General features: G+C 45.2%; 2 protein-coding genes across 2 annotated transcripts in view; both read right to left on the reverse strand.

Moving 5' to 3' along the window:
• Window positions 1–769, reverse strand: part of Ajuba (ajuba LIM protein) — a 10,500-nt gene extending 9,731 nt beyond the window's left edge. Inside the window, exon 1 of the mRNA XM_010637874.3 lies at window positions 1–769. Coding sequence (XP_010636176.1) covers window positions 1–373 — 373 coding nt within the window. The 5' untranslated portion in view covers window positions 374–769.
• A 3,723-nt stretch (window positions 770–4,492) lies between these two features.
• Window positions 4,493–27,894, reverse strand: CUNH14orf93 (chromosome unknown C14orf93 homolog). The gene is made up of 7 exons (XM_010637791.1): window positions 27,821–27,894; window positions 14,994–16,011; window positions 12,184–12,504; window positions 7,545–7,606; window positions 7,225–7,328; window positions 5,895–6,007; window positions 4,493–5,486 (listed from the first exon to the last, which is right to left on the reverse strand). The coding sequence occupies exons 2-7, from the start codon at window positions 15,585–15,587 to the stop codon at window positions 5,067–5,069; spliced, it is 1,614 nt and encodes a 537-aa protein (XP_010636093.1). The 5' UTR covers window positions 15,588–16,011; window positions 27,821–27,894; the 3' UTR covers window positions 4,493–5,066.
• Between the last annotated feature and the right edge of the window lie 15 nt (window positions 27,895–27,909).

Raw genomic sequence — 27,909 nt, forward strand, 5'->3', positions numbered from 1 at the left:
CCGTGGTCTCCAGCCGGAAATCGGGGGGTAGTGACTGAGGTAGAGGCAAGGCCCGGGTGGGCGGCTGTCCCCCGGGAAAGGAGCCTTCGTAGCGCTGCGCCTCAAACGAGCCGCGCGGGTTCCGCTCGGAGTCCAGGGGCCCTTGCTCCCGGGCCGGCTCCAACGGCTCATCCCCAGAGCCCCCAGTAGCTCCTCGGGGCCCTGATTTCCTAGGTCCCCCCAACCCACTCAAGCGCCCCTTGCCCGGCCCGGGGGTCCCATCAGACCCAGACCGGCTAGCTTCACCCTTTCTGCGGCCGAATTTGGCGCTGCCGGAGTCCGAGAGTCTTAATTTCTCCAGCAGGCGACTGGCTTTCTCCCCTAACCGCTCCATGCCCTCGGGCCCGGGGCCTCCAGCCCCCTCCCCGCCCGGCACCCTGCAGCGCTTCGGCGGTCGGACTCGGCTTCCCCAGGGGCACAGGGCAAGCACTCGGGCTTAGTGGGCGGCCCAGGTGCCTGGCGCCGGGAACTCCGCAGCATCCCCCGGCGGGAGGGGCAGTGTCCCCCCGCGCATTGGGGCTAAGCGGGGCTGGAAGAGCTGTCCTGTCCGCAGGTCTAGCTGTTCACGCGTCGACTCGCCCGACGGCCAAAACGCCCCGGGCCCCCGCCCCCTCTTCTCACACTCAGCTCGAAAGGAACTTCTCTCCCAAACTTTTGTCTGCCCGGCCGGATCTACTTTCCGGGAAGGGCGGAGCGCGGTGCGTCCCGCAGCTCTGGGTGTCTGCGCAGGGATCCACGGTGCGTCGCAGGAGGCGCTGGGCTAAGTGCGTTGGGGGTGGAGACCAGCGGATTGAACGAGGGAAGAGGGCAAGGGCCAGTTTAGGCAACTGCGACCACAGCACTCAGGAACTGGAATGGGAGAATGTCGGGGGAGGGAGAAGGGGACTCTTTTTTTTTTTTTTTATGCAGTTGGAATGCGCGGAGGGGCACTGTGGAATGTCGCGACCTGGACGGGGGGACCGGGCAACTGGGCGACGGGAGGCTGGTTCTGCTCAAATACCGTGACTTTGTTTCTAGTGTCCGGACTGTGGGAGATGGAGAGAAGCTGGTGCGGAAGCAGCGAGACAGGGAGAGAACCATAGAGAAGTAGACGGGGGCGAAAGGAGAAAGGTAGATAGCTGGGTAAAGAGGCTTACGAGCGAGGAGGTAAAGCTAGTCCTGACGGGTGGAGAATCCTACATGGGGAGGTGGAAGACAGTGAAAGATAGAGCTGGGGTAAAGGCGAGTGTGGGAGGATAAAGGAAAGAACAAGTTGGTCTGTAGAGCTTGAGAGACACAGAGAACCTTCAGTAAATATACTTTCTGAACCTACTGTTCTGTGATAGTGGATCAGGAGGGTGGAAGATTTACGTGTTTGTAGAAGCAGTGAAAAGGAGTAAGGAAAAGTTTGTGAACTGAAAGATACCTGGGGGAGGGTGTGTGTGTGTGTGTGTGTGTTTATAAAAGCGCTGAAGAAAAGGTTTGGGACTAATCGCTGCCTTCATGGTAGAAAGACAGAGGACTAGACAGACACCCCCTGGTGTTGGGAAGTGAGATTTTTAGCAAATATTTCAGGTGACTAGGGATAGATCTAGTTTTAGGGCTGAACGCCTCCCCTCCCCCCATCCTCCCCGTTGGTTGGAGACAAGGGTATGCATTAGGAGGAGAAGATGAAATACCAGTTAGAGGAAATAGGAAATGAAAACGATCATGTAGAAAAGACACTGATATTGACCATGCTGGAAGATAACCCCGGCTGAAGCTAAAACACCAACTAAAATGGTTTTGTCCGGACTAGTGCATCAAGGACAAAAGGCTGAGGGAGTAGAATGTAGAATAAAAATGACTCCTTTGTATTTAGATAGCAAATGAGTATAAAAATTACATGCAAACAAATCATGCATATTATTTTCATCTCATATTGGACACCTTTTATATTAGTGTAGCCTTAGAGAATGGGAAAAGAAAGATTAATACTTTGGGAGGAAATAATTTGGTACAAATTACTTGGCTTCTTCAGCCAAGACGCATTGTTACTAGGACCTCATCTCTCCTGAGAATCATCCTGTTTCCCAGTCAAGCCAACAGCTCTTCCCAGATCCTGGGGAGTTTCCTATCAGATGGAAGCAGAGGGAACTGAAAGCACCAGTTACAGCGCTATCAGGTTACATCTAGAACCTGTTATGAGCACCATCCTCAGAATTAACAATAAGGGCTTTCCTGCTGTGGCAGGAGCTTTCTCTCCAGTAAATATTTCTTGCTCTTAAAAAAAAAAAGAATTAACAGTAAGGTTTTCCCTCCTTTCCTGACCCCAGTTACACACACACACACACATTTTTGGTAGCAGGGCTCAAACTCAGGTCCATGTGCTTGCAAGGAAGGCGCCAGAACCATTGAGCTAAATCCCTGGCCCTACTTATTTACGTAGTTGATCCTTTGGGATGAAGATGAGTGAGTACATCTTAGAAAAAATTGAGGAGCTGTTTGAGAGACCTACCCAGGAGCTGGTGGTGGCCACAATGGGCACAGCTGAGATAAACAGCCTACCTTTTCAGGGGATGATGGGAAGCAGAGATGAGTGAAAAAGTGGAGTCCTCTGATAAGGCATGTTCCACAGCGTGCATGACTAATGGTAGCCACTCCATGATCAGAGCTAGAGCTGGGAGCTCATAGGTCTTCTTCATCCCCAAGCCTTTGATTGTACTCTCATATCTCTAGCCCAGACTTTTTTAGACTTAAAAACTCAAATGACCACTCAGGAGGCTGAGGCAGAAGGATCATAAATTTGAGGCCAGCCTGGGCAACTTAATGAGATCCTCTCTCAAAACATATAAAGGAATAAATAAAAAGGAAAACCAGGCATGGTGATACACACCTGTGGAAGCAGTTTGAGGGTAGTATTCCAAGTTCATACTCAGCCTGGGCAACTTAGGGACCTTGACTCAAAAGAAATGTTTAAAAGTTGGGGATGTAGGTCAGTGTGAAGCCTCTGGGTTCAATCCCCAGTGTCACAAAAAGTAAATAAATAAAAAATAAAAAGGTTGGGCCTGCAGCTCAGTAGTAAAGTGCCCTGAGTTCAATGCCCAGTATCACACATAAAAAATCCACAAAACCTCTCAAATGACTACTAGGACCTTTTACCTTCTGCAACTGGCTCCTCTGGCAGTCCTGTAGTAAATGGTACCAGTAACCACTTAGCTGCTTCAATCAGAGACCTGAGCATCAACCCTAGGGTCTCCTCCTTTAACCCCAAATCCTATAAATCACCAAGTCCTATCAATTCTGCTTGCTCTTTCCCTCTTTTCTTTTCTTTCTTTCTGTTTGTTTTGTTTGTTTTGAGACAGAGTCTCACTATGTCGTTGAGACTGACCTAGAACTCACTATGCAGCCCAGGCTGGTCTCGAACTCACAGCGATCCTCCTGCCTCAGGCTCTCGAGTGCTGGGATTACAGGTGTGTGCCACCACACCCGGCTCTAAATATCTTTTAAATCTGTCCTGTCTCATTGCCACTGTACCATGTTCCATTTTCACCACTGTACCACTTTGTCTCCTGAACCAATGCAGGTGTCTCCCAGCAGAGGCAGCTTCCTCCAGTCTGTGTTATACCCGGAGTGTAAGTGATTCTCCTAATACACAAGACTCTCATTTTCCTGCTTAAGACCTTTCAGTGATTTTTCACTGTCCTGATCTAACAGCTATACTCTTTAAGGTAATTGTTTTGTTTTTTGTTTTTGAGACAAGGTCTTGCTATGTAGCACAGGATGGCCTTGAATTCATGGTGATCTTCCTTTCTCAGCCTTCCAAGTGCTTGGATTACAGGCAAGCACCTCAATGCCCAGCCTTTTTAAGGTGTTTCAAAAGGTCTCCTCTTTACATCTCCAGCCTCTTCTGTCAGCATTATGCTTTCTCCGAACTGGTCTGTAGTAAATTAAACCTTATCTGTACTCTCTTGCCTCTGGACCCTTGTACCTGCTATACCTGTTCGAAACACTTTCCTGGCTTCCTTCCCTTAGTTAGATCCTCCTCACTTGCCAGACATCGGCTTAAACATCACTGCCTATGAGTAACCTTTTGTGACCGCAGAGTAGACTAGCTATCAGTGCCTGCTGCATCCCTCCATAGGCACCTCTGTCACGGTTCATCAAGTGCCTGGCTTCCTGACTACACAATAAGACCTTGTCATCTAACCTTATAGTACCTCATTTTTACTAAGCAATTAATATTTGTTGTATGGGGCTGGGGATTTAGCTCAGTGGCAGCACACCTCCCTGGCAAGTGCAAGGTCCCGAGTTTGGTCCCTGGTACCCCCACAAAATTTTTTTTGTTGTTTTTGTATGACTGACTGAATGAATATAAAGCCATTTTACTTCTCAACCCATTCAGTGTTATGTGTGTGTATGCATGTACCTTCCTCAAAATACAGCTCGGCTGACAGGACTGAAAAATAGCCATAAAGCAGGAGAAAACTGCCAGTGAAACATGGGAATTCTTTATTCATTAATTTCTTCATCTGTAAGATGAGAATAATAAAATCTTCCTTATATGATTCAATAAACAACAGCTATTATATCTAGATCCCAGAGTCACGTCCGTGGATGAAACTGCCCACCAGGTGGCAGTATGATGCAGGGCTAGTCCTGTTCTTCCACTGCAGCGAGAGACCAGCAAGTCTGGGGAAGCAAAAGCTACAACCAAAGCTGCATCCCCTGAGCTTTGGGTGAGAGGGATGCGGGAACAGGGGGCAACTCCAAGACCCAGACATGTGTTGGGAAGGCCTCACGCTTCTCAGTCCCATCTTCCTTTTCTCATTCCAGGCTCCTCTGAGGTGCGGTTTACGCTTAGGAGTAAGCAATTTCTGGCTTGCCATTCCCAGTGGGGAGTGTCCCTCCTTCTAAAGATGTTCTTTTAGCCCACCAGAGTCTGTTACAAACAGAGGCAAATCTCTACTTTCTCAGATTGCAGAGGGTATCTTATTTTGAGAAGACCTGTGGCCTCCCATTTCTGGGACACAGAAGTGGCAAAAAACAGTTATTCTTGATGATAGACTTCACTCATCCTTTTCCACCTTGATTTCAATGAATGAGTTCAAGTCAGGACAACAGGTTTTGTGGGACTGGTCAAAAGACGGGGAGACAGATCCATTCTCATCGCCTCCCTCTTCTTCTTCTTCTTGGAAATTAGCGTTGTAAAGTTCTGGTGGAAGGAGCTGGGCTTCAGCAGAAGGCAGCCTGTCTGAGGGAGGCCCATACACACGGTTGGCTTTGGTGCCGTGTTTCGAGTTAGCATCCAGGTGGTAGCAGAGCTCTGTGAGGCGCTGGGCCCGGAAACGGGGAGGCCGGGCCACCCAGACCCCTGGCTCGTTCAGACTGTCCTCTTCATCTGACATGAGCTCTTCAGTCACGTCCTTCCACAGGCGTTGGTCCTCAGGTCCAAAATGCCTCATGATACTGGATCGGTTGGCAAAAAGCTAAGAGGGAGCCCAGGATAGGGAGAAAGACAGACCCGATTACAACTGGGGAAAGGATTTAGGTAGGGAAGAAGGCAGAGTAAAATCAGTACCTAGGGGAAACTAGTGCCCAGGTCATATCTTACAATTGGTTCACCCTCCTTCTTCACCTGGGCTACAGTCCTGGAAGTCAACCCTATGCTCAGATACCAAGGTCTCTGGCTCTTCCTACTACACTTGGTAACATTTAGAGCTTAAAGGCTGGGAATGTTGCTCAGTGACAGAGCACCTGCCTATCCTGCATGAGGCCTTAGTTCAACTGCTAAGATCACACACACACACACACACACACACACACCCACACACACACACACCCACACACACAGAATTTAGGGTTTAGCATCTTCAAAGAAAGTCCTAGAGACCTACCCGGTACCGGCGACTTCGAAGTTTCTTTTCTTCTTTTTCTTTCAAACCTTTAAAGGGGTTCAGAGAGTTGCGGTACTCACGCCTCTTGGTGAGGAAGTAGGCTACACAGGCTCCTGGGGACGGGGAGAGAAGAGAGCAAGAAGTACCATCCTCTAGAGCGGCCCTTTTTTTCTGCCCTCATGCTGCTGAATGGGAGATTGGAATCACTAGACATAATCCTTGGCATAACCAGCATATCTCTAGTCCTCTTGGGTTAGTACCCTGTACCCACCTCCAACACTAATTTCCCTTAGTATCTCCAAGTGCACAAAAGACAATTCTAGCTGGACAGGCACAGTGGTCAGGTCTGTAATCCCCAGCTACTTGTGAAGCTGAAGTATCAAGACTACAAGTTTGAGCCCAGCCTGGGCAATTTAAAAGAATTTTATATTTTTCAGGCTGGTCTTGAATTCACTAGGTAGCCCAGGCTAGCCTCGAACTTGTGGTGATCCTCCTGTCTCAGGCTCCTCAATGCTGGGATTATAGGCTAAAATAAAATTATTTTTTGGTACCAGGGATCAAACTCGGGTCCTTGCACTTGTGAGGCAGGCGGCAGAACCACTGAGCTAAATCCCCGGCCCTAAAATAAACTTTAAAAAGGACTGAGCACGTAGATCAGTGGTGGAGTGCCCTTGAGTTTAATCCTTAGTACTACAAAAAATTGAGACAGGGTCTCACTATGTAGCTGAGACTGACCTGAAACTCACTATGTAGCCCAGGCTGGTCTCGAACTCACAGCGATCCTCTTGCTTCAGCCTCCTGAATGCTGGGATTACAGGCTTGTGCCATCACGCTAAAAAAAAAAAAAAAAAAAAAAAAAAAAGACAACTCTATTGCTTCTGCACCCCTTCCACATCAAATGTATCCCTATTGCCACTCTACCAATGGCTATTTGCAGTACTTTTCAGCAGAATTTTCATAATACTTCAAGGTTAGGGACAAAGACAGAAGTGAGCAAAGAAAGACAACCCAGGACCTGATAATTGAGGACAAAAGGACAGGCCTGGCTTCTGACCTCAGATTCAGGCCCAACATAAACATAATACATGGTGTGTTAGCCGTTTTCTTCTCTCATTTTCATTTCAGACTGAGAAGAGGAATAAAAAGGCGATTTGAGGTAATCCTGTAACTATATTGTTGCTGGGAAGAATAGTCCAAAACCCCACAGTGTTTTTAAATGCACTGTTTTCCACAGCACCACCATCATCCATCCGCACTGTGCCTCTTCTCCGAGAAGCAGGGAGGAGAGGAGCGGAGAAAGGGCGGGTGGGCGTGAATGTGGCCGGCTCACCTTTCAGCTCCTTGTCAGTGTAATTGTGGGGACTGGTCACCAGCTCCTGCTTGAGCTTTTCCAGAAGGAACTTCACGACTGAAATATTCCAAGAGGACTTGATGCTACACAGAGGGCAGAATGGATAAGGCAGTCAGCTCTTAGGAGCCAGACGGAAACACCCAACACTGAGAAGCTCTGTGGCAAAACCTCCTCCATCGAAAAGCAGATATGAGGGGTACTGGTCAGAGCCAGGCCTCAGCTTTGCTGTACTGGAGCTTCTTCCCCACTTCCTTCTCCTTAGCAAAATACCCAGAGAACTTTTTGACAAGGAACCATACCTTTCAGACCCATTGAATCTCTTCTCATTGGTGATGTGGTTATGCACATTGTGGACCAATTTCTAGAGGGGGGAAAAAATCAGAATCAAGCCAGGAGTGGATATAATGAAAACTCCCTTCTGACCCCTAGGGTAAAAAGGCACTGTAGCACTCTGGAAGGCTGAGGCAGGAGGATCCTGAGTTGCAGTGCAGCCTGGACAATTAGGATAATTTGGATATTTTGTTTGTTTGTTTGTTTGGTGCCAGGGATAGAATTCAGGACCTTGCGTTTGTGAGGCAGGTAGCAGAAGCACTGAGCTAAATCCCCAGCCTGGACAATTTGGATTATTTTGGACAGGGTCTCAAAATAAAAAATAAACAGGGTTATGATAGAGCTCAATGTGAAGGCCCTGGGTTCAACCCCCAGGTGCCCCCCAAAAAGCATTGTCCCTGTGGGGTTCTTTGCCTGAATCCTTTCCACAGCCGAGATCCCATCTTTCTCTCTATATATATATATGCCTTTCTTAGGCAGAAAGCCTAGCCAATGGGGTGTTGTTTTTTTTTTCTCCTTTCCATTTAATTTGGGTCAAGACTCCAGAATCATTCCTGTCTTACTTCTGAGAAATGTGATCACTGTAACAGTAGTTCTCAAATATTTCCACAAAATACCCCTAATGGCAGAGACCAAGCAAGCACCTATATACAAGGGCTACTCCAAGTCTTCCCCTTCTCCTTTTCATCCTCCCCCTCTCCCTCCTCCTCCCCCCATTCTCCTTCTCCTTCTTTTTCTCCAGGAGCCAGAGTAGTAGCACTGAGCTACAAACCAGTCTTTTGGGTTCAAATTTGCCATCCTCCTGTCTCAGCCTCCTAGAGTGCTGGGATTACAGGTGTGTATCACCATGCCCAGCAATAAATGAGCATTTCTTGAAACCTTATACTCTTCTAAATTTTAAAACCGGGGATTTTAAAGCCAGGGATTTGGCTCAGTGGTTCCGCTGCCTGCCTCACAAACATAAGGGCCCAAGTTCGATCCCCAGTACCAAAAAAACAAAAAAGAAACAAACAAACTATATCTATATTTCTTTGAAATATAGAAATCTGAAATCTAGTAAAATTAATGACCCAGGAAAATGCCCAGCTTTGGCCATGGGTTTATATATCCTTTCACACATTATCACTAGACCCTGAGGTACACACACCATGGTCTGAAAACAAAAATCTAAAATAAGAGGAATATGAATTGGATAGCACGTTGAAGACTGTCACCAACTCCATTTCATGTCATGAAGCAGGCTGTCTTTCAGTTTTGCTAATTAATATCTAATGAATGTTTCTCTTTTTTGAGTCAAGTTATTCTGTTGAACACCTACAGTGTATTTGCTTTGTTTTGTTTTTGAGACAGGGTCTCACCATGGAGCCCACACTGGACTCTATTTGCAATCATCCTGCCTCAACCACCCAAGTATTGAGAATAGAGATGTGTGCCACCATGCCCAGCTTAATGTTAAAAAGTTTTGCTTTACCTGCTCCAAAATCTGATTTCCATTTGGCCCATAAAACCATCAGAAATAGGAGACTCTCTGCTTTGCCTGTCTTTTTTTTTTTTTTTTTTTTTTTTTTTTTGCCTTCTACCAGGGTTTGAACTTAGGACCGTGTACTTGTGAGGCACGCGCGGTGCCACTGAGCTATAGCCCTGGCCCCATGTCTCTCTTGTAAATTGGCACCTATAGCTGAATCTAATTCATCAGCTGAGGCCTGGCCAGGGGAGTATTACCCCCAGGGTATAACTCTGCACTTCTATGAATAAAATCCAACATAGTGCAACCTTTTATTTTCAATACCAGGGATCAAACTCGGGACTTTGCACTTGTCAGGCAGGCACAGAGACAGCCACTAAGCTAAATCTTCAGCCCCCTCTTTCTTTTTATTTTTTAATTGCAGTACTGGGGATTGAATCCAGCGCCTTCTAAAATCTTCTAAAGAGCCTTTTTTATTTTTTATATTGAGACAGGGTTCTGCTAAGTTGCTGAGTCACCCCAGGTGCTTTTGAACTCAGGATACTCCTGCCTCAGCTTCCCAGTGTGCTAGTATTACAGGCACGCATGTGCCATCATGCCCAGGGGGTGCTACCTTTTGCAGCAATCCCATGTCCATTACAATATCACAGGGGGCGGGTGTTAGCTCAGTGGTTCCGCCACCTGCCTTACAAGTGCAAGGATCCAAGTTCAATCCCTGGCACCAAAAAAACCCCCCCAAAAATATAACAGGGGTTCATCCTGCAACTTATACTTTGAACTTTAATGCAGCGTTTCACATTTCTTTCTGTTTGATTTAATTTTGTCATTTCTGATTATATTTTCATTCCAAGACCTTCAGTCTTGAAACTGACAGATTCACATCCTGACCTAGCAGTTCAGCTCTCTCTCCAGAAATCCCCAATTTATCGTCCTGCCTTCATGTTGAGTTGTTGTACTACCAGGGAAAGTACTATTAACTCTTTACAGCTAGGGTCTCTGCTCCATAAAAAGGACTGTAATTATACTGGCTTTATATTTGAGTTATTTTGCCCCCTTAGAAGTCCAAGGACTCACAAAGAAAGATGAATGCAAGAATTTGGGAGAGTTTCCCAACAAAAGAGAGAGAGAGAGAAAAAAAATGAAGTTATATAGCTTCTAACTCAAGTGGTTTGGAAGAGATGAAGTGATAAAAATCAAACTAGGCTTGAAGTGGAAAGAGAAAATACTCTAGACAATAAGTGTTAAGACTGCAAAGGCTGCTGGCTCCTCTACCTCCTGAGTGAGCTAAAAATAAATACATTTCCTTAAGGGTGGATGGGATCTGCAGCATTCCTAGGATTTAAGGGTTCTGGTTTGGCCCTTCTGGTTTACAGAATCCTAGCAGCAATCCACAGGAGCTCCAGCAGATGCAAGAGGTGCCTCTCTGATTCCTTCCCAGAGCTAAAGATTTGAATAATAAAGACCGCAACCAACCCTCCCCATACAAACCCACACTCTAGTCTTTTAAACCTTGCTCTGTGATGGGCAAGGACATTCCAATTGGCCCAGTAGATACATTTCAAGCATGATAATAGGGAGCATGATGATCGAGCAGCTGACTTGCCACAAGGTCCCCAGATCCACTGAACTCTCCAAAGAGAAGGAAGAAGCCAAGTCTTAGGGCTGGGAGGTGTGGCTCAGTGGTACAGTACCTGCCTAGCATGCTCAAGGTGCTCAAGGTCTTGAGTTCAATCCTCAGTAACAGGAGAGAGAGAAAAAAAAAAAGCCAATTCTCTAAACTACACTTCTCTCTAGAGGCAGGCAGGAGTGGAATGGAAATGATTTTTAAGTCCTGATTTTACACAAATTATTATTATCACATTTATTTATGATTTAAACATGATGAAGTTTCAGGGAATCCCTTGAAATGCATTTCTAGGCTTATTCCTTCATTCCTATTACTGGCAGCAGGAATGGACCTCTTGGGCCATAGATCTGTGACAGAAACTAAACTCACCCCCTGCTCTTGAAAAGATGTCCCTGAACATAATCAAAACTCAAAATGAAGGCTAGAAACAAGTTGATACTGATAATGAACGGTGTCTTCCAGGAGAAAAGAGAATCTCTGCTGCAAAAACAAATCATATGAAAGGCAGAACAAGAAGGAGATTGCTCAGAAAAAAAGAAAGACAGAAGCAGCACAAGGATATGTAAATGATGACCAGCTCTTTTCAGTCTTTACTGAGAACGTAACAGGAAGGAACGGGCTACATGGTAGGATGGAAGTCAGGCTGGCTGTGAGTGACGCCATGCACTCCCAACCGGGACTCACATTACTTCGGTCGTTATGCCAAGACTGGAAACACATCGCAGTCCACAGATACATGGTTAAGGAACATCTCCATGGTATTTAGAAAGGTTTGGGGCACACAGCTGATCCAAGACTGTGGCCATCCTAGGAGCTTTCCCAACCCTGAACTACTGACGTAAGCTGGAGTATTCTGCCTTCTCTCCATCAGCCCACACGATGGAAATATCTCCAGTGGGTTCCCAATGTTACCTGGGGGCAAAAGTGCCACAAGTTGAGAACTATTGCCCTAGAAGATGTCTATGTTTGGGTCAGCTGCCAGGCTGGGAGCTCCCGATGGAGCAGGCTGTCCCTAGTCACTCAGAGAAGGTTTAGTGCACACCTAATGCAAGCCAGTCCCTTTTCAGCCAAGAGCTCTTGGAATGACTACATTCTCCAAATGTCTAACTGAGCTGAGTGTACAAAGGCCCCCTAACCCTTGGGGCCACCACAGGACAGCCTGACTTTCCACCCAAGGGGGCCCCCTGAGGCTGACCCAAAACACTAGCCAAAGTGCCACCCTTTGGTGATTATCTGCTCAATCCCTTAGAGGTTTCCCCATCAAGAGTATAGAACACTGGGAGATGTGATGTGATTCCCTTCTTGTGAAAGGGAAGGTATCATTTTTTCTAGAGAAGCCCACAAGTTTGACAGATATAAAATGTACTACCTAACCCCGGGGCTACAGAATGCTCTTCCTTGTTTCTTCCACTCAGTAGGATTTGGGACATCATTCACTCTGTATGGAAGGCTTAAATCCACCCACCCTTCATGATTCGCTTCTCTCTCCAGATTGCAGAAACAAGAGCTCACTTACAGAGAGAACTAGATCTCGCTTGCGCCTGGAGTTCTTCTGCCCACTCACGCGGGTCCTGCACGGGGAAGCAGTGAGCCCGAGAGAGTGTCTCGGGTCCCCGGTGCTCCCAGGGCCAGACTCTTCCAAGGTACTGTCCAACGCAGCAGCAGCACAGAGCATGTCCTCAGGACGGGGTGGTGGCAGCTTGGCTCCATTCTCTGGTCCTGTCTCTGAGGATGCCCGCTGGATAGCCAGTTGTGTGGCTGGAGAAAGCTGTTTGGCATAAGCAGGGACAAGCACTCGCTGTACTGCACCCTCAGAGGCCACATAATCATCCACCAGCTAAGAATAGAAAAATGAATGGACTATTAGCCAGCCAGGCACAGGGGAACCTAGTCAACCACCATTCTTTGGCCAAGACTAGTGCACAGAGAGTGGAAAAAAGGGGGGGATCGGAGCAGTGTTTGATGTTCAATAGCTTGTTTCTCTGGATTCTTTTTTTTTTTTTTTTGAGACAGGGTCTCACTATGTAGTTGAGACTGACCTGGAACTCACTATGTGGCCCAGGCTGGTCTCGAACTCACAGAGATCCTCCTGCCTCAGCCTCCCAAGTGCTGGGATTACAGGCGTGTGCCACCACACCCGGCTACTCTGAATTTTTATGGGATAGCTGGAAAATAGTTTTTGTGTGTACTGTATGGCCGTTAGCGTAGGGCTGCTTCCAAGGACAAGGCAGGATTCTGATGCTCTATGAGCAGTCTTTGATGGCTTGCTCTTGAGTATAGGAAATGTAGCAAGGTAAGTGTTTTGTTTAAAAGGGATTAGGGAAGGGAGTGATGGCAAGAAAGGAAAATCAAACAAGAAAGGAGCAAGAAAATTAAATAGTAGCAACAGTGGAGAGGGGGAAAAAAGGGAAAATGAGAGTAAAGCAGGGAGACACATTCAGAAATCCCTGGGGAGACTGGCACAGCAGAGTTCCCCGCACCTCCCTTCCATTCCCTTTGAGGGGCAGTCTGTGCCCTCACCTTGATCCTGGTCTGGCCACATTGGGCTGTCATGGCCCTGACACTGAGCTGATTGCCTGTGCCCTCACTCAAGGACACACAGGGCAAGGGAAGGAAGGAGGGAGCAAGGGAGAGAGGGAGAAGGACAGGAGGGGAAGATTTCTGCAGCCAAGAAAACAAAACAGAGAAAGTGGGGGGAAACCACACACAGAAAGAAGCGGGGGAGGAGGCTGAGATTTATAGACCTGTGAGCTGCTTTCTGTGCTGTGAAATCTAATTCCATCCTGTCGGCTTGGAAGCCTTCCCTGCCTGAGCAAACCCACGGCTCAGGGCATCGCCTGGCCTGGTACCTCCTGACTCCTGCCTTCCAGTTCCTCCTCCCACGGGCCCAAAGCAGGACTGAGAGTCCTGACCAGGGACCCACTGAGAGTGAGCAGCAGTGACGACTGCCACGCCAGCTGTGCCTTCGAGAGAGCAATGGCCAGTGGCCACTTAGACTGGAGGGAAAGGGGAGGGTCTGCACTCACTCCTCCATCCCAGCAGATGGACTGGGAGTCTCCTCCCTCCCACCAGCCCTGTGTATTCTGCTCTGTGCTCTTTCCTGAGCCTGGAAGCCTTGTCCAAGGGGGAGGGGGCGGGCAGCGGAGGATGAGGTGGAGAGAGCCGACAGACCTCCCGCCATCTCTCAAGCGGCGACACATCTGTTATTTCCGTCTCTATGATCTCTATAGTTGCTCCATCTCCTTTTCATGCTTCCATGTGTGACATTCTGCAGTTCTTACTCTACTCAGCCAGGATTTTCCTGCTCATACGGCCCTTGAGCAGTAAAGAAACTGAAATAGACCCATGTCTTTTCCTGCTCACTGAATATGCTCGCTTGCTTCTCCTTTGCTTCGCTCTTCCTCCCTCCATGCCATCCTCTTAGTATTCGCTTTCAGCCGTCCATCTCTTTGCTACACCTTCCCCACCTCATTGTCTTTCCCCCACACACATCCTCCTCTTTCCACAAGGACCCATTTTTCTTCTATCCCTTTTTTCCTTGTTCTCTTCTTTGGACCTCTCATTTCTAATTGTCTCTTCCCCTCCCTGTGTCTGCCTTTTCTTTTCTTTTTTTTTGGGGGGGGTACCGGGGATTGAACTCGGGACCTTGTGCTTGCAAGGCAGGGAGCAGCACCACTGAGCTGGATCCCTGGCCCTGTGCCCGCCTTTTCTTACCCTTGCCCTGGTCCTCACCCTCTCCTTTTCTTCTCTCTTCCCTTATCCCTCCCCATTCCTATCTCACCATACCCAACTCTTCTTGGCAGGCAGAGGGCCCGTGTTAAAATATGAATGAGCCGTCTGTGCATGGCAGGCATTCTCTCCAGGAGAGGCAGAAGCCATGCAGCAGCCGAGACATCTGTGAGGAGAAGGTGCCATGTGGAGCGACTGTGAGGGAGGGAAGGGTTCGCCAGCACCACGCCGGCCCCAAGCCACCGTCCAAGAGGCCAAATCAGGAAGGAAATGGAGTGCCGACTGTCCCTGGCCGTCCCTGAGGACAGAGGAAACTTGGTGCTGTTGTTTTATCACAAATAAAAGAAAGGCAGCCGGGCGTGGAGGCGCACGCCTGTAATCCCAGCACTCAGGAGGTTGAGGCAGGAGGATCGCTGTGAGTTTGAGACCAGCCTGGGCTGCATAGTGAGTTCCAGGTCAGACTCAACTACATAGTGAGACCCTGTCTCAAAAGTAAATAAATGAATGAATAAATGAAAAGAAAGGCTTACAGATGGAACGAACGTAGAGAAAGAAGGGCAAGAGAGGCCAGGAGCAACTGCACTGCTGTGTACTCACAGGATGCAGCAGCGGGGGCCCCTCGCTGGCAGACAGGGCGCATCCTGGGAGCCTCAGGTCTCTCTGAGGGGCCGGGAAGCCCAGAGGCCCAGGCCCCACGGCTGAGGCTGCCCCCAGCAGCTCCTCGATCACCACCTGCACACTGCTGCCCACGCTGTCACACTCCTCCTCCACAGCAGACAGAGTCTTGCAGGCTTCACCAGGACTCTCCTTGAGGGGCCCAGGTTCCTCAGCTGGGGGACTGCGGGCCCGGCTCTCCCCATCCTCATCAGGGTTACACACTTTCCCTTGCCTTAGTTCACCTACTTCCTCCTGCAGCCGCTTTAACAGTTCATTGTTGGCCCGGGCAAGACCCAGAGCGGCCTCAGCCAGCCCCACTGCCTTGTCCACGCGCTGGTAGATAATATGCAGGAGCTGATCAGAGCTCTGAACTGCCAGGCCATGTCCAGTCACCGTGATGGGGGTTCCTGGAGGAGGGTTCCTGCCCTGAGAGCCTGCGCTGTCCCCGCTCGTCTCGCTCTTACAGGCACAGCAGCAGCATCTGGCCTCACTGCCGCTGGGAGGGGAGAAGAGAATGGTGGCACTGAAGGACATGGCTGATGAACTCAATGACAACCGTGCTCACACCCTGGACAGCTCCGAAGGGCCTAAGGTCAGTGGACTTCGGAAGCGCTGGCCTCTTCGTCAGATTTCACTTTGCTTTCCCACGGCGGATGGTCAGAGGAGCTGCGGCTCCTGGCCGTGGGATCCGCGACGGAGAAGTGGGCCAGCCGTGAAGGAGCACACAGTCCATGGCTGCCTCTCCTCAGCCTGCGTGGGGAGGAGGAGAGATGCCACCTTCTACTGGCAGATTCTATGGTCCCCTAGCACAGCACACCGAGTGTCACACTCGCCCCCTACTGGCAGGGGACTTCTGAGGAGGGCAGCGTCATAGGGTGGAAGGCATCCTTCCTGCACCCACACATCCGGGCCACTGCATTCTAAGGAACAGAGGGCACTCAGAAGGCCCTCCTGGCATCTGGAAAGATGAGATTAAGGAAGACAATGAAGATCTGTCTCTTTCTCCTCCTTACTGTAATGACAACATTGCATTTTAATGCTTTAAGGACTTGAGAACACTTCAGGTAGGTTTTCCCATCTACACAACATCACTGGTAAACATATCACCCGAGATTAAGAGAAGAGACATGCAGAGAAGTTATGTATTTTTCAAGGTCAGAGGAAGTTATTGCTACTTTCAATCTAGAGCTGATATTTAAAAAAAAACCGATACCACTCTTTGTTGACACAAAGAATCATTATTCTATCCTCTGTATAATTTCCATACAGATGCATTCAGAGTAAAATTCCTAAGTAAGGAATCTATCAATCACTGCAAACCTCAACATGTCACCCACTTCTTGCATCATTAATGCTTTGGGGTGAGGACAGGAAAAGAAAAGCTGGATCAGGGACTTGACCTGGGGTGACCCAGGGCACTATAATAACCTTGCTCCCAGAATTGTATATGTGATAATTGTATATCTTGAGTCCATCAGCTGGCAGCCCAGGGAGATCACTCCTTGGGTCCCTCATCTCTACTCTGCTCCTTAAGGGAACAGCTAAGACTTCATAGGAATAGCTAAGGAGCAAGTGAGGCCTGTCCGTCCACAGACCCTTAGATGAGGAGAAAGCAGGATATCGATGATGAACAGACCGCCTCTCTTCAGAATGACTGTAGTTAAGCAACTAAACTACTCCAGGAGGGAAAAAGGGATTGTGGTAGGGGTTTTGATTTGTAACACTGAGCACATTCCAAGGGACTTAATAAATATTGTCATTTTCTAAATGATACTTGATTATAGAAAAAGAATCATTTCACCTAAAGCTTCGAAATTGACAAAACCTTAAGTATATTTACAAATCCCTGAGACACATTTCTATTTTATTCTGTACATTATATCATAACATCAAAATTAAAAGGAGAGGAGGTGGCTTGGGAAATTTTATATATATATATATATATATAGAGAGAGAGAGAGAGAGTGTGTGTGTGAGTGTGTGTGTGTGTGTGTGTGTGTGTGTGTGTGTATTGAGTCAGCAATCTCATTTCAGAAACAGGCAATACCAATGCCTCTGAGGTACAAAGACATAAATCTGACAATGCCTTTTAATTACATTTGGTTATTAAAGAATAGTCTTTAATTTGCTGTTTTCACCCTTTATACTGAAGAAACAGCTTTTCTATGGCAGATACTCACTTCTTGCAAGAACTTAACTCAAATCCATTTACAGCTTTCCTGTCATTAGAGTCACTGGAAGGCATAGCTATACCTGAAACTAAAGGTTAAACCAAATTAAAACTAAAGGTTAAAGGAAAGCACTAAGCAATTCTATGTCAATTTATGGATGAATCATTTATGTAACGTATCCTTTTCCTACCTAAATAAGGGCCTACACTCCTCTTGAAGATTTGTTTCTTGCTTTTGTTTTGACACCAGAATTTTAGAAAGAATTTAATCTTAATTCCACAGACTTCCCTTACCGAACACATAAAAACACCCAGTTTCCAAATGTATCTCATTTCTCTGAGCACCTGCATTCTGCTATCTACCTCAATGAATCCTTCTCATGTCCCTTTAAAAGAAAAAAAATTTTAATCTTAAACATGGATACTGTGAGAAAAAGAAAGTTCTGTCAGTGATAAAATATGCTGGCTTGTTGTTTATCAGGTTTTCGGTTGTTTTTGTTTTGCAGTGCTGGGGATAAACCCAGGATCTCGGCATATATTCTACCACTGACTTTCTCCTCCCCTTAAATGGGGTTTCCTCTGTCATTTCTCTTTCTTTCTTTTTCTTTTTTGAGACAGGTTCTCACTTTGTAGTTCAGGTTGGCCTTTAACTCACTATGTAGCACAGGCTAGACTCGAAATCACAGCGATCCCCCCATCTCAGCCTCCTGAGTGCTAGGATTACACTGTGCACCACCACACCTACCCAGCTCAGTCATCTTTCTGAAACAGCACTAAACTAGGGATTTAAAAAAAAAAAAAAAAAAAAAAAAAAAAAAGAGGCAAAGCAACAGCATTCTGGGATGGTGAGGCAGGAGTATCACAAGTTCAAGCCCAGACTGAGCAATTTAGCAACAGCATGTCTCAACATAAAAAATAAAAAGTGAGTTCAGCGCCAGCCTGAACTACACAATGAGGCCCTGTCAGAAAAACTAAAACGGGGCTGGGGATTTAGTTCAGGGGCACCATGCCTGCCTTGCAAGTGCAATGTGCTGAGTTTGATCCTGGTACCAAAACAAAACAAAACAAAAACACCTAAATAATAATAATAGAAGGACCGGAAATGCAGTTCAATGCAAAGCCTTGGATTTAATCCCTAGTACCACACAGAAAGAATGAGAGAGGAAGAAAGGAGAAAAAAGAAATAAAAGGAAACTTCGCATCTGTCTGCCTCACAATGAGTCGGTGAACTTGAGTGGGTCATTTCACTTTCTGAGGCCCAATTTTCCCATCCCTGCCTGCTCCGAGTGCGTCTGTAATGTGCTACATAAGGCATCTAGGGCATGCTGACATGTGGTCAGTGTTCCACATATGGCAGCTGGATGATTTATGATTAACCCTACAAGTGTGTCCTTACCCTGATGCACATCCTGATTCCCTAACCTTGAACAAAATCCAATGCCTTGAAACAGAATTTCAAGAAATTTACCTCTGAATTTAACACTGAATTTCTAAGAAACAATAGATTCAAGTTTACAAACCTGCATTTATAGGTACAAAATCTTCCATAATCTAAATTAGAAAGGTAATTAAGAAAACTATTTCTAATTTAGTTATTATCATGACCTGGCCTTAGACTAACGATATTACTTAAGTCTGCTGGTCTTTAATGTTAATTATATTTTCCTCTTGTGAGTTCACTTTGTTTCTCAATTTCTTTTCCTTTCCACTTTTTTTTGGTGTTGCTATATTATGTTCATTTAAAAAATGTCACAATAGCCAGGTGTGGTGGCGCATGCCTGTAATCCCAGCACTTGGGAGGCTGAGGCAGGAGGATTGCTGTGAGTTCAAGACCAGCCTGGGCTACATAGTGAGTTCCAGGTCAGTCTCAACTACATAGTGAGACCCTGTCTCAAAAAAACAAAAAAAAAAAAAGTCAAAATAAGGGCATTAAATAGTTGTTTTCAGGCTATCCAATTAAACATGTACAAATAAAAGTTTAAAAAAATAGTTGTTTTCTTGAATCAACTTGTCTATAAAAACCTGGTACAGTGCAGTGTAGCACAATGTGCATTCAAATGACTCTTTCAGTTTCCATGGATACCACAGCTGACTTAATTTCCCTGCTTCTTGCTACAGTCTTCCACCTAAAGTCTAAAACACAGAAAGAAATTGGGGTCATCCAATTATAAAGAAATATTTTACATTCTATTTACTAAGCACATAATAAATGCTAGATAAATAATTACCAACAAAACAAAAACTAATATCATTAGCTGTATACATCCCCATTAAAGCAGACAAGCAAATGCAAAGGGGAAAATAGTTTCTAAATATTTTCTGTGTGTAAGGTCATGCTAAAGGACAAGCCAGCAGGGAGTGGTAGTACACACCTGTAGTGCCAGCACTCGAGGGGCTGAGGCAGGAGGAGTGTCACAAGTTTAAGGCCAGCCTGAGCTACATAGCAAGACCTATCTCAAGTAAAAACAAAAACAGCAAAATATACACGTGCCTAAAAATATAGTACAGACTGAAAACTCCTGATGAATAAGTTCAAAATAATGAAAAGATTAATAGGATGAAATCGTCTGAGAATGAGTTCTTATAGAAGCAAAACCTCCAATCGCCTTGAGCAGTGTATAGGATGAACTACAAGCTGGTGGGACATTCTATAGAGAAAAAGATATTACGGGATTTAACAGGGTACATGCAAGAGGTCAGAGCACAGGGCCTCTCCAGCATAGTAAGGAGAGAAGCCAGAGGGCTTTGAAACCAGGTTAAGGAGACTCTTAGAGCAGGGGACATGAGGCACTGAGAAAGATCAGTCAGTGGACAGTTTAGAGTGTGTGGGTCAGTGCTTTCTGCCACAACACCTGGACTCTGCCACTATGGCATCAAAGCTTTCACGGACAATATGTAAACAACTGAACACGGCTGTGTTCCAATGACCCTCATTTATAGCCAGCGAAATATCACAACACTTAAATGTAAAAGCCTTTCCTAGCTGGCAGGCCATACAAAAACAGGCGGCAGGCTGGATTAGGCTATGGTTGTAGTTTGCCAACCCCTGCCTTAGATGCTATATGTGGAACAGTTAAACATTAGGAGGTGATTTAAGTGACCCAGGAATGGGGTGATGAGAAGGGGGTTGTGGAGATGAATGTTGGACATCCTGGAGGAAGAAGTGATATTCCTTTAGCTAATAAATATGGGTGATAGAGACGTTCGTTAACGACAACTTCAAAATTATAAAGCCAGGAGTGGTGGCACACGAAATCCTAGCACTCTGGAAGGCTGAGACAAGAAGATCCCAAGTTTGAACCCAGCTTGGGCAATTTAGGGGCTTACTAAGACCCTATTTCAAAAATAAAAAATAAGCTGGGTGTAGCGATACATACCTGTAATCTCAGTACTCAGAAGGCTGAGGCAGGAGAAGCAATTGGGAATTGGAGGCCAGCCTAAACTACACCACAAGACCCTGTCTCACAAAGCCCAAACCAGGGCTGGGGATTTACCTCAGTGGTACTGCACCTACCTTGCAAGTGCAAGGTCCTGAGTTCGATCCCCAGTATGGTGGAGGGGAGCAAAGCAAAACCAAGCAAACAAACAACCTCCCCCAAAGAAAATAAAATGTAAAAGGGCTGATGTAGCTCAATGTGAAGGCCCTGGGTTCAATCCCTTGTACTGCAAAAAAAGAAAAAAAAATATATATATGCCTGAGGGTCACATACAGGATGGTACCACTAATAACAGAAATGAGGCTGTTGAGATCAGGCCTAGTTCCTTCGAAAGGTTATGTTCCACCACCTGCCTCACAAGTGTAAGGACCCAAGTTCAATTCGATCCCCAGCCCCGCACCCCCAAAAAAGAAAAAACAATTTCCACTAATGGCAACTTTTTTTTTTTTTTTTTTGGTACCGGGCTTGAACTCAGGTCCTCGCACTTGCAAGGAAGGCGGGAGAAGATTTTAAAATATAATGTCCTAAAAAAAACTGAGTAGGTCTAAAAATCAAAAAACGAGAAGAAGGTCAGAGCTGGAACACAGATTTGAAGGCTCTGGCAGAATTAGCGTTGAAACCAAGTGAGCGAATGAACTCTTCAAGCCTAAAAGGGAAGTGTGGTGTGAGACACAAAGGCCGAGGGCAGCACTTCCAGCCAATCCAAGAGCGTTCATTAAAAGAGAAGGCTGAGAAGGCGTGGCCAGCCAGGGGGGAGAGCAGTGCTGTGGCAACCCAGGTACAGAGAACGTCAGGAAGTGGATCTAATCAGCGGTGAGGAGGACTGCAGAGCGGTCAAAAAGATGGAAATTATGGGACTTTATTTTATTTTACTGTGACAGTCATCGAAGTCATTGTGACAGAAAAGTAAGTTCTTATTTTGGAGACAGATTTTTCTCAGCATGGGTAATTCCAATTAACAGTGGAACTGTGTTACAAATATTATTGTATTATTTGTTGTCAAGCCCCCACCCCGCACAGCAAGGCTTCTCACATGCTCCCGCTGAGAACTGCATGGAGCCCTTCTGTTTTATTTGGGGACAGGGTATTGCTAAATTGCCCAGGTTGACCTTGAACTTTTGATCTTCCAGCTTCAGGCTCCCAAGTAACTGACTACAGGTGTGGGACACCTCACCCAATTTAAATTCTTTTCATGAGGGGGACTAATGGAAATGTCATTTACTGTAACAAAATTTTAATTTAAAAAACTATCTTTTCTAGCACCCTACATCTAATGTAATTTTTCCCCTATCACAGCCCACTTAACTCTGCCAACCTTAGTGATATACCTATACTTGCTTTCATTCTCAAAATATATAGCTTCCCTCATACCCTGTATAACACTAGCCTTTCAAACCCAAGGCCTGGTGTATGCTAGGCAAATACTCTGTCACTGAGCTACATCCCCAGGCTTCAAGATGTATAACTGTTTAATTCACTAATCCAGAAGCAATCCTCAGAATGCTTGGCAAAGTGTGGTTAACACCAGTCAGTTATCAAGGCAATGTGTGTATCATTATTATTATTAATGCTGTCAACTTTTGCAACTTCAGATTGCTACTTTATTTATTTATTTAGATATGAGATCTCGGGCCAGGGACTTAGCTCAGTGGTTCCAGCACCTGCCTCGAAAGCACAAGGACCCGAGTTCCATCCCCAGTACCAAAAAAAAAAAAAAACAACCAAACAAACAAAAGATATGAGATCTCTTTGTGTTGCCCTGCCTGGCCTTTAACATTTGGGATTAGAGTATCCCCCTTCCTCAGCCTCCAGAGTAGCTGGGACTAGGGGTGCTCACCATCACACCCAGGTAAGTTTTTTTGTATATGTGGTGCTGAGGATCAAACCCAGGGCCCCAGGACACTATACCACTGATACACTGCCAGTATGATAATATAGTCTGTTTTTTTGGTACCGGGGATCAAACTTTGGGACCTTGTGCTTGCGAGGCAGGCAGTGGAACCACTGAGCTAAATCCCTGGACCCTGATAATATATTTTAAAGCCAAGAGTTCATATTTTCGTTCAAGAAAGAAAAAACATAGAATAAACTAAGGTTGAACACTATAGAACAATATACATGTATTTTGTAAAATGCTATCAACTTTTATCTGGGGAGGTGGTTCGGTGGTAATGAACTTACCTGCCTAGCATGTAGAAGGCCAATTCCCGGCACTTCAAGAATATAGCCTCTAAAATAATCTTTCTATATGAACATTTCTTGAGGTGAAAAGTTAATAAATAAATGAAAATTCAAATTCAAAAAATAAACTTTAAGGAAAATGTTATCAACTCTTATAATTGGCGCTAAGAAAAAGACCTTTAGTCTTACACAGGTCAAAATGAAATCTACACAAAATATATTTGAGGTTCATTTCAGTATTGGTCTAATTTTACTACATATGAAATGAGCCTAGAAAATGTACTTCTCCATAATTTTGATATTTTTCATAAACACTTAAGATACAGAAAGAAAACTCATCTCCTTTAGACAGTTCAAGGTGAGACTGTTCATAATCTTTTTTTTTTTTTAAAGAAGTAACATTTTATCAACCATAAAAATGCTCGACTTCTAAAAAACTCCACAGTGAAGACAGTCTGGTAGATCCAAAATGTGTAAAAACTATGCATAAAACCCACAGAATCTGAGAAAAGGGGAAATATTTATATAAATAGTGGTTTTAAAAATGTAATTTTGTTCTACCAATTATACTTTTTTTTTGAGATAGGGTCTCACTATGTAGTGAGACTGACCTAGAACTCACTATATAGCCCAGGCTGGTCTCAGACTCTCAGCAATCCTTCTGCCTCAGCCTCCTGGGTGCTGAGATTACAGGTGTGCTCCACCATGCCTGGCTCCCTACCAATTATACAGTAACATATGCACACTAACTGAAAATATGCTACAACCACATCTGGAAAATCAGTTTAATATTTTCTTGGGGGGGGGGCTCCTGGGGATTGAACTCCAGTCCTTGTGCTTGTGAGGCAGCACCACTGAGCTAAATCCCTGGCCCAGTTTAATATTTTCTAAGTGGACTTCACCCCCACCCTCACTATGTAATATAGCTTGTTAGTACTGCACAAGTACAATTAGCAATAATGTTTAATAACTTTTAAACAAAGGTAAAGGGATTTTCTCCCTTAAGCTTTAAACATCAAAACCTATGCTTATAAATTTAAAACTTTCAGGAGTCTAAATATTTCAAATGAAAACTATGACAAACTTCTCAAGTGTTCTTTATGTTCCAGGTACTATATATCAACCTACTTATCCACAGAGACTGTTCACAATCTTAACCATCCCCCTCTCCTGAGTCACATGGATTTTTGTTGGGACTAAATATATCATACTCTCGGCAGTTCCCCTGCTTGCTTTCTCCCCATTCTGAGTTTGAATTTTCTGCTTGACTGAGCTCACCTCCAAAATATGAAAAATAAGTTTTCTCATACTTAATAGATGTGTGTGATACGGTATCCCTCAGATGATATATGCTCTTATAATGGGCCTTTGGCTTGCTCAGGGTCAGGCTAGAAACGGACTTTCTTAAACATGATGTGGAAAGCCTGGCAATTCGTATCATAATCTTAATTTTAAGAAATAAAAAAGGAAAATGGCCCCTTAAAGCTCCTCCATGCTGGTCAGCTCTGCTCCTCCACAAGGTGCAAAATGGCTCACCTGTTTGAAGGTCCTCTCAAAACCTATTTTTCTAACAGAAATGAGATCCTATCACACATGAGCAGGTAATCAGGTAACATAAAATACAATTTCCTTACATTCTAAAAGACTGACCCATCTAATGATCTGCAAAACAAAACAAAAAAAAAACCACCTCATCATTAGGTTTACAAAACATAATTGTAGACCCAGAGGGCAGAAGGGTTTTAAACAATAAGATTCCATGTAATCCCCAAATCAAATTTGTAGATCAGGGGATGAGTTTTTAATCTAGCACAAGCACAGTCCTTTTTTATTTGCATTTGCTAAAGTGCAACTTGGTAAGACCATAATTTCCACTTTCAGATTTTCATATAAATGTGCCTGATCTGAAAGAGCTCTTACTGCATTTCTGGAGAAACTAAGAAATGGAAAGTTAGCTCCTAAAACCCTACCACGCACCCAGCAAGTCCTCGGTAAATGTTAGTTGATTAAATATTAGTCAAAGATGACAAGATGGGCACCAGGGACAACAGAACCATTCCCGACTGGCAGTGTGATTTGGCTACAAGCTGCCCTGGACAAGGGCGCAGTCCTCGGCCCGCTGTAGAGGCCGAGGCGCGGCCGGGGATGTTGCTGGGTCATCGTGCGTACATTATGTGGCCACAAAAGCTGAGGTCTGGGCTGGGACAGGCGCTCGCCGCGGGACCCGACGCGGGGTCCCATTCTAACAGTCCCGCGGGCGTTCCTCCAAGTGTGCCTCAAGCCCCCACGCCCGCTGAGACTACAAGACCGGGGAAGATACGGAGTCAATCTAGCCGGCTCGTGTACTCGGCCAACGCTCGAACGCGGGACAGGATGGCGCCCGCCGTCTCGCTCTTTCAATCTAGCCGGCTCGTGTACTCGGCCAACGCTCGAACGCGGGAAAGGATCGCCCCGCTCGCTTCTGGCTCTCGATGATTGGTGGTTGGGCGACGGGGGTGGGTGGGGCGTGCACAAACCGGGTTGCTATTGGCAAACATTACCAATCACTCAACGAAACAGGGAGGGGAGGGGCCTTCTCAGGGAGGGACAGGACTGCGAGGCTTTTCAAGGCCGAAGGACGCCATCTTTGGTTTGTTATTTGTTTACTTGCTTTTGTTCTTTGCTATTCGCAAAGCTATGTGTACGCGATTATAACTACAATTGACCTCAGATCGATTTAATACGCTTGATGGTGGCTGATTTTTAGTTCCTGTCTGCCTTGGTTACAGGTTTTCAGGTAACGCTTGCAAAACAGCAGTTTCTCTTAGTTCAAAGTTTTCATCTCTAAGGTTCCCTCGAATTCCCAGAAAGAAAAAAAAGTCAGCTAATCTCATATTTGCTTTTCTTTGTTAAGAAAGCCAAGCCAACGATATATTTGCATGAGGAATTCTCTTTCTTACAAGACATTGTATAGGAGCGTAGATTCCAAGATGTCGAAATGGAGTAGCCTAGGAAGTGGAGCTGTGTACCTCTTTTCCTAAGAAGCTAAAAAGTGTACGTGGTAACCTGTAGTAATGCGGAGAGTTAGAGCAAAACCTCATTAAAAATTCCTATCACTGCTGAGGTAACAAAAGTCAATAGCATCTGAGTAGATTTGGAAAGCAATGCAGGTCTAAACTTGTGGACTGATCCACATTCGAGCAGCATTTATTAAACGCTGATCTATCTCGCATTGTTAGGGGATAAAAATATACTCGGTACAAGTTAAAAACCTGGGAAGCCCATACTGGGTCATTTTCCTTATAATAAATTCACAACCTTGTACACATGATTTTATTGCAGTTGTTACTTGGATGTCTTAAATACTGCTTGAAATGGAGGACACAGCTGAGGGATGGAAATATATGATTATCATCATACAGAGGTTTTGTAATGAAGTAGATCCTTTTTTAATCACCTGCTTGCTACTACACTCGCCACATTCCAGTCTCTCCCTCATCACCCCATATACTTCTGTGCTTTTATTCCAATCTGCAAATACAGATATTGTCTGTATGGCTGCTAATTAGGAGACAGTGGTCCTCTAACAGGAAGTGACAGTAGGCCTTCTACAGCAGGAGGCTCTGCTTTGAGCCTGTTGTCCTCTAATTCACTTGTCACTGAAACTTAGCCCAAGGAACGATTTTCATTCCAAAAATGAAGCATGATAACAGAATGCATTTCTTATTCCGATTATTTGCTTTTGCCTCCTCTTGGCCCCCATCAACTCCACTGTCAGTTTTTGAGAGTGGACTTGACTGAATTTTTCCTGATACTTTACCAGCTGTGGAGCTTTTCAAACAAATCCCAACCAATAAACAACTATTTTGTCAAAAAGCCAAGAAAGAAGTTCCCTTTGGAACACACCAACCAAACCACACATAAAGGCCAAAATATACACAGCTGTACATTTAAGAACGTGAGACAATAAAAAAGCAAAACCACTTAGGCAAAACAATCACTTTGGCTTTGAACCACAGATGCAATAAATTGCCTACCCTCATTTGCAACATGGACTATATACACTCTGGCAATTTAATTATTCACTAATTGATCCTTTAAAGGAGGAGCAGAAAAATACTGCAAATGCACATAAAATGAAAGTAAGTAAGTAGGTTCAAGTTTAGGATTTCCTCTTAGTTTTCTTTGCACACAAAATCCTATTTTGGTCACATCTGGGAGCACAACAGAAAAAGTTCACATTCTAAGGTCTATTTTGCACACATTAAACCAAAGGCAATCACTTTTGAAAATAAAATCTGATATGGCACATATACACATATTGTACATATACACAAAGAATAAACCCCAATATTTATGAAATCATTTGCTTTAAGAAATACATACACACACATACACACACAGATGTCCTCACGAAAATGTGTGTGCAAGACACACCGTCCTCTCCCCGGGAAAGTAAGTGTCCCAAGTATAATATTCCAATATTCTAAATCTATTGGCTTTGGACAATTGCCATATCCAAGCCACTTGGTTTTGGTTCTGGGGAAGGATGTATAAAACGCACGCCAAAGAGCTTTGTGAGGGAGCCTCAAATCTCAAATCTCTCTCTGCTTCCTGCGATGTTGCCCGTGGCAGGAATTTACATTATCCCTTCAGCCCGCTTAAAAAAAGAAAATCTATACTTCCCAAGTGGCTAAAATTTCAAATCCCTCAACCACAAAAATTTACCAGTTCTTAAAATGTGATAGCAAAAAGGAAAAAAACTCTATAAATTTGGCTGGAAACAGTTGTACACGGCCATCCCGCTTCTCAACTTCTTGGTATATTTAAAACCTTGACCAGGAAAAAGAAAGAGGAAGAGAGACAGAAAAAGAAATGGGGAAAAGAGCAAATTCCCCTTAGCAACAGTTTCCTCACCCCAGCACTGCCACAGATCTCTATTTTTTTAAAAAAATTTAAACACACAAGATTAAGGAGGGGGAAAAATGTAAAAAGGATACCCGAAGGTCGTATGGCTCTTTGTATTCGTGTGTGTGCAAAAAGGAGGACTCGCGGCGCCCGGAGCCGGCAAGCCCCGCCCCTCCCCAGA

This window comes from Fukomys damarensis, unplaced genomic scaffold (assembly GCF_012274545.1).
Source record: "Fukomys damarensis isolate Sample0158 unplaced genomic scaffold, DMR_v1.0_HiC HiC_scaffold_17, whole genome shotgun sequence".
NCBI classification, from domain to species: domain Eukaryota; kingdom Metazoa; phylum Chordata; class Mammalia; order Rodentia; family Bathyergidae; genus Fukomys; species Fukomys damarensis.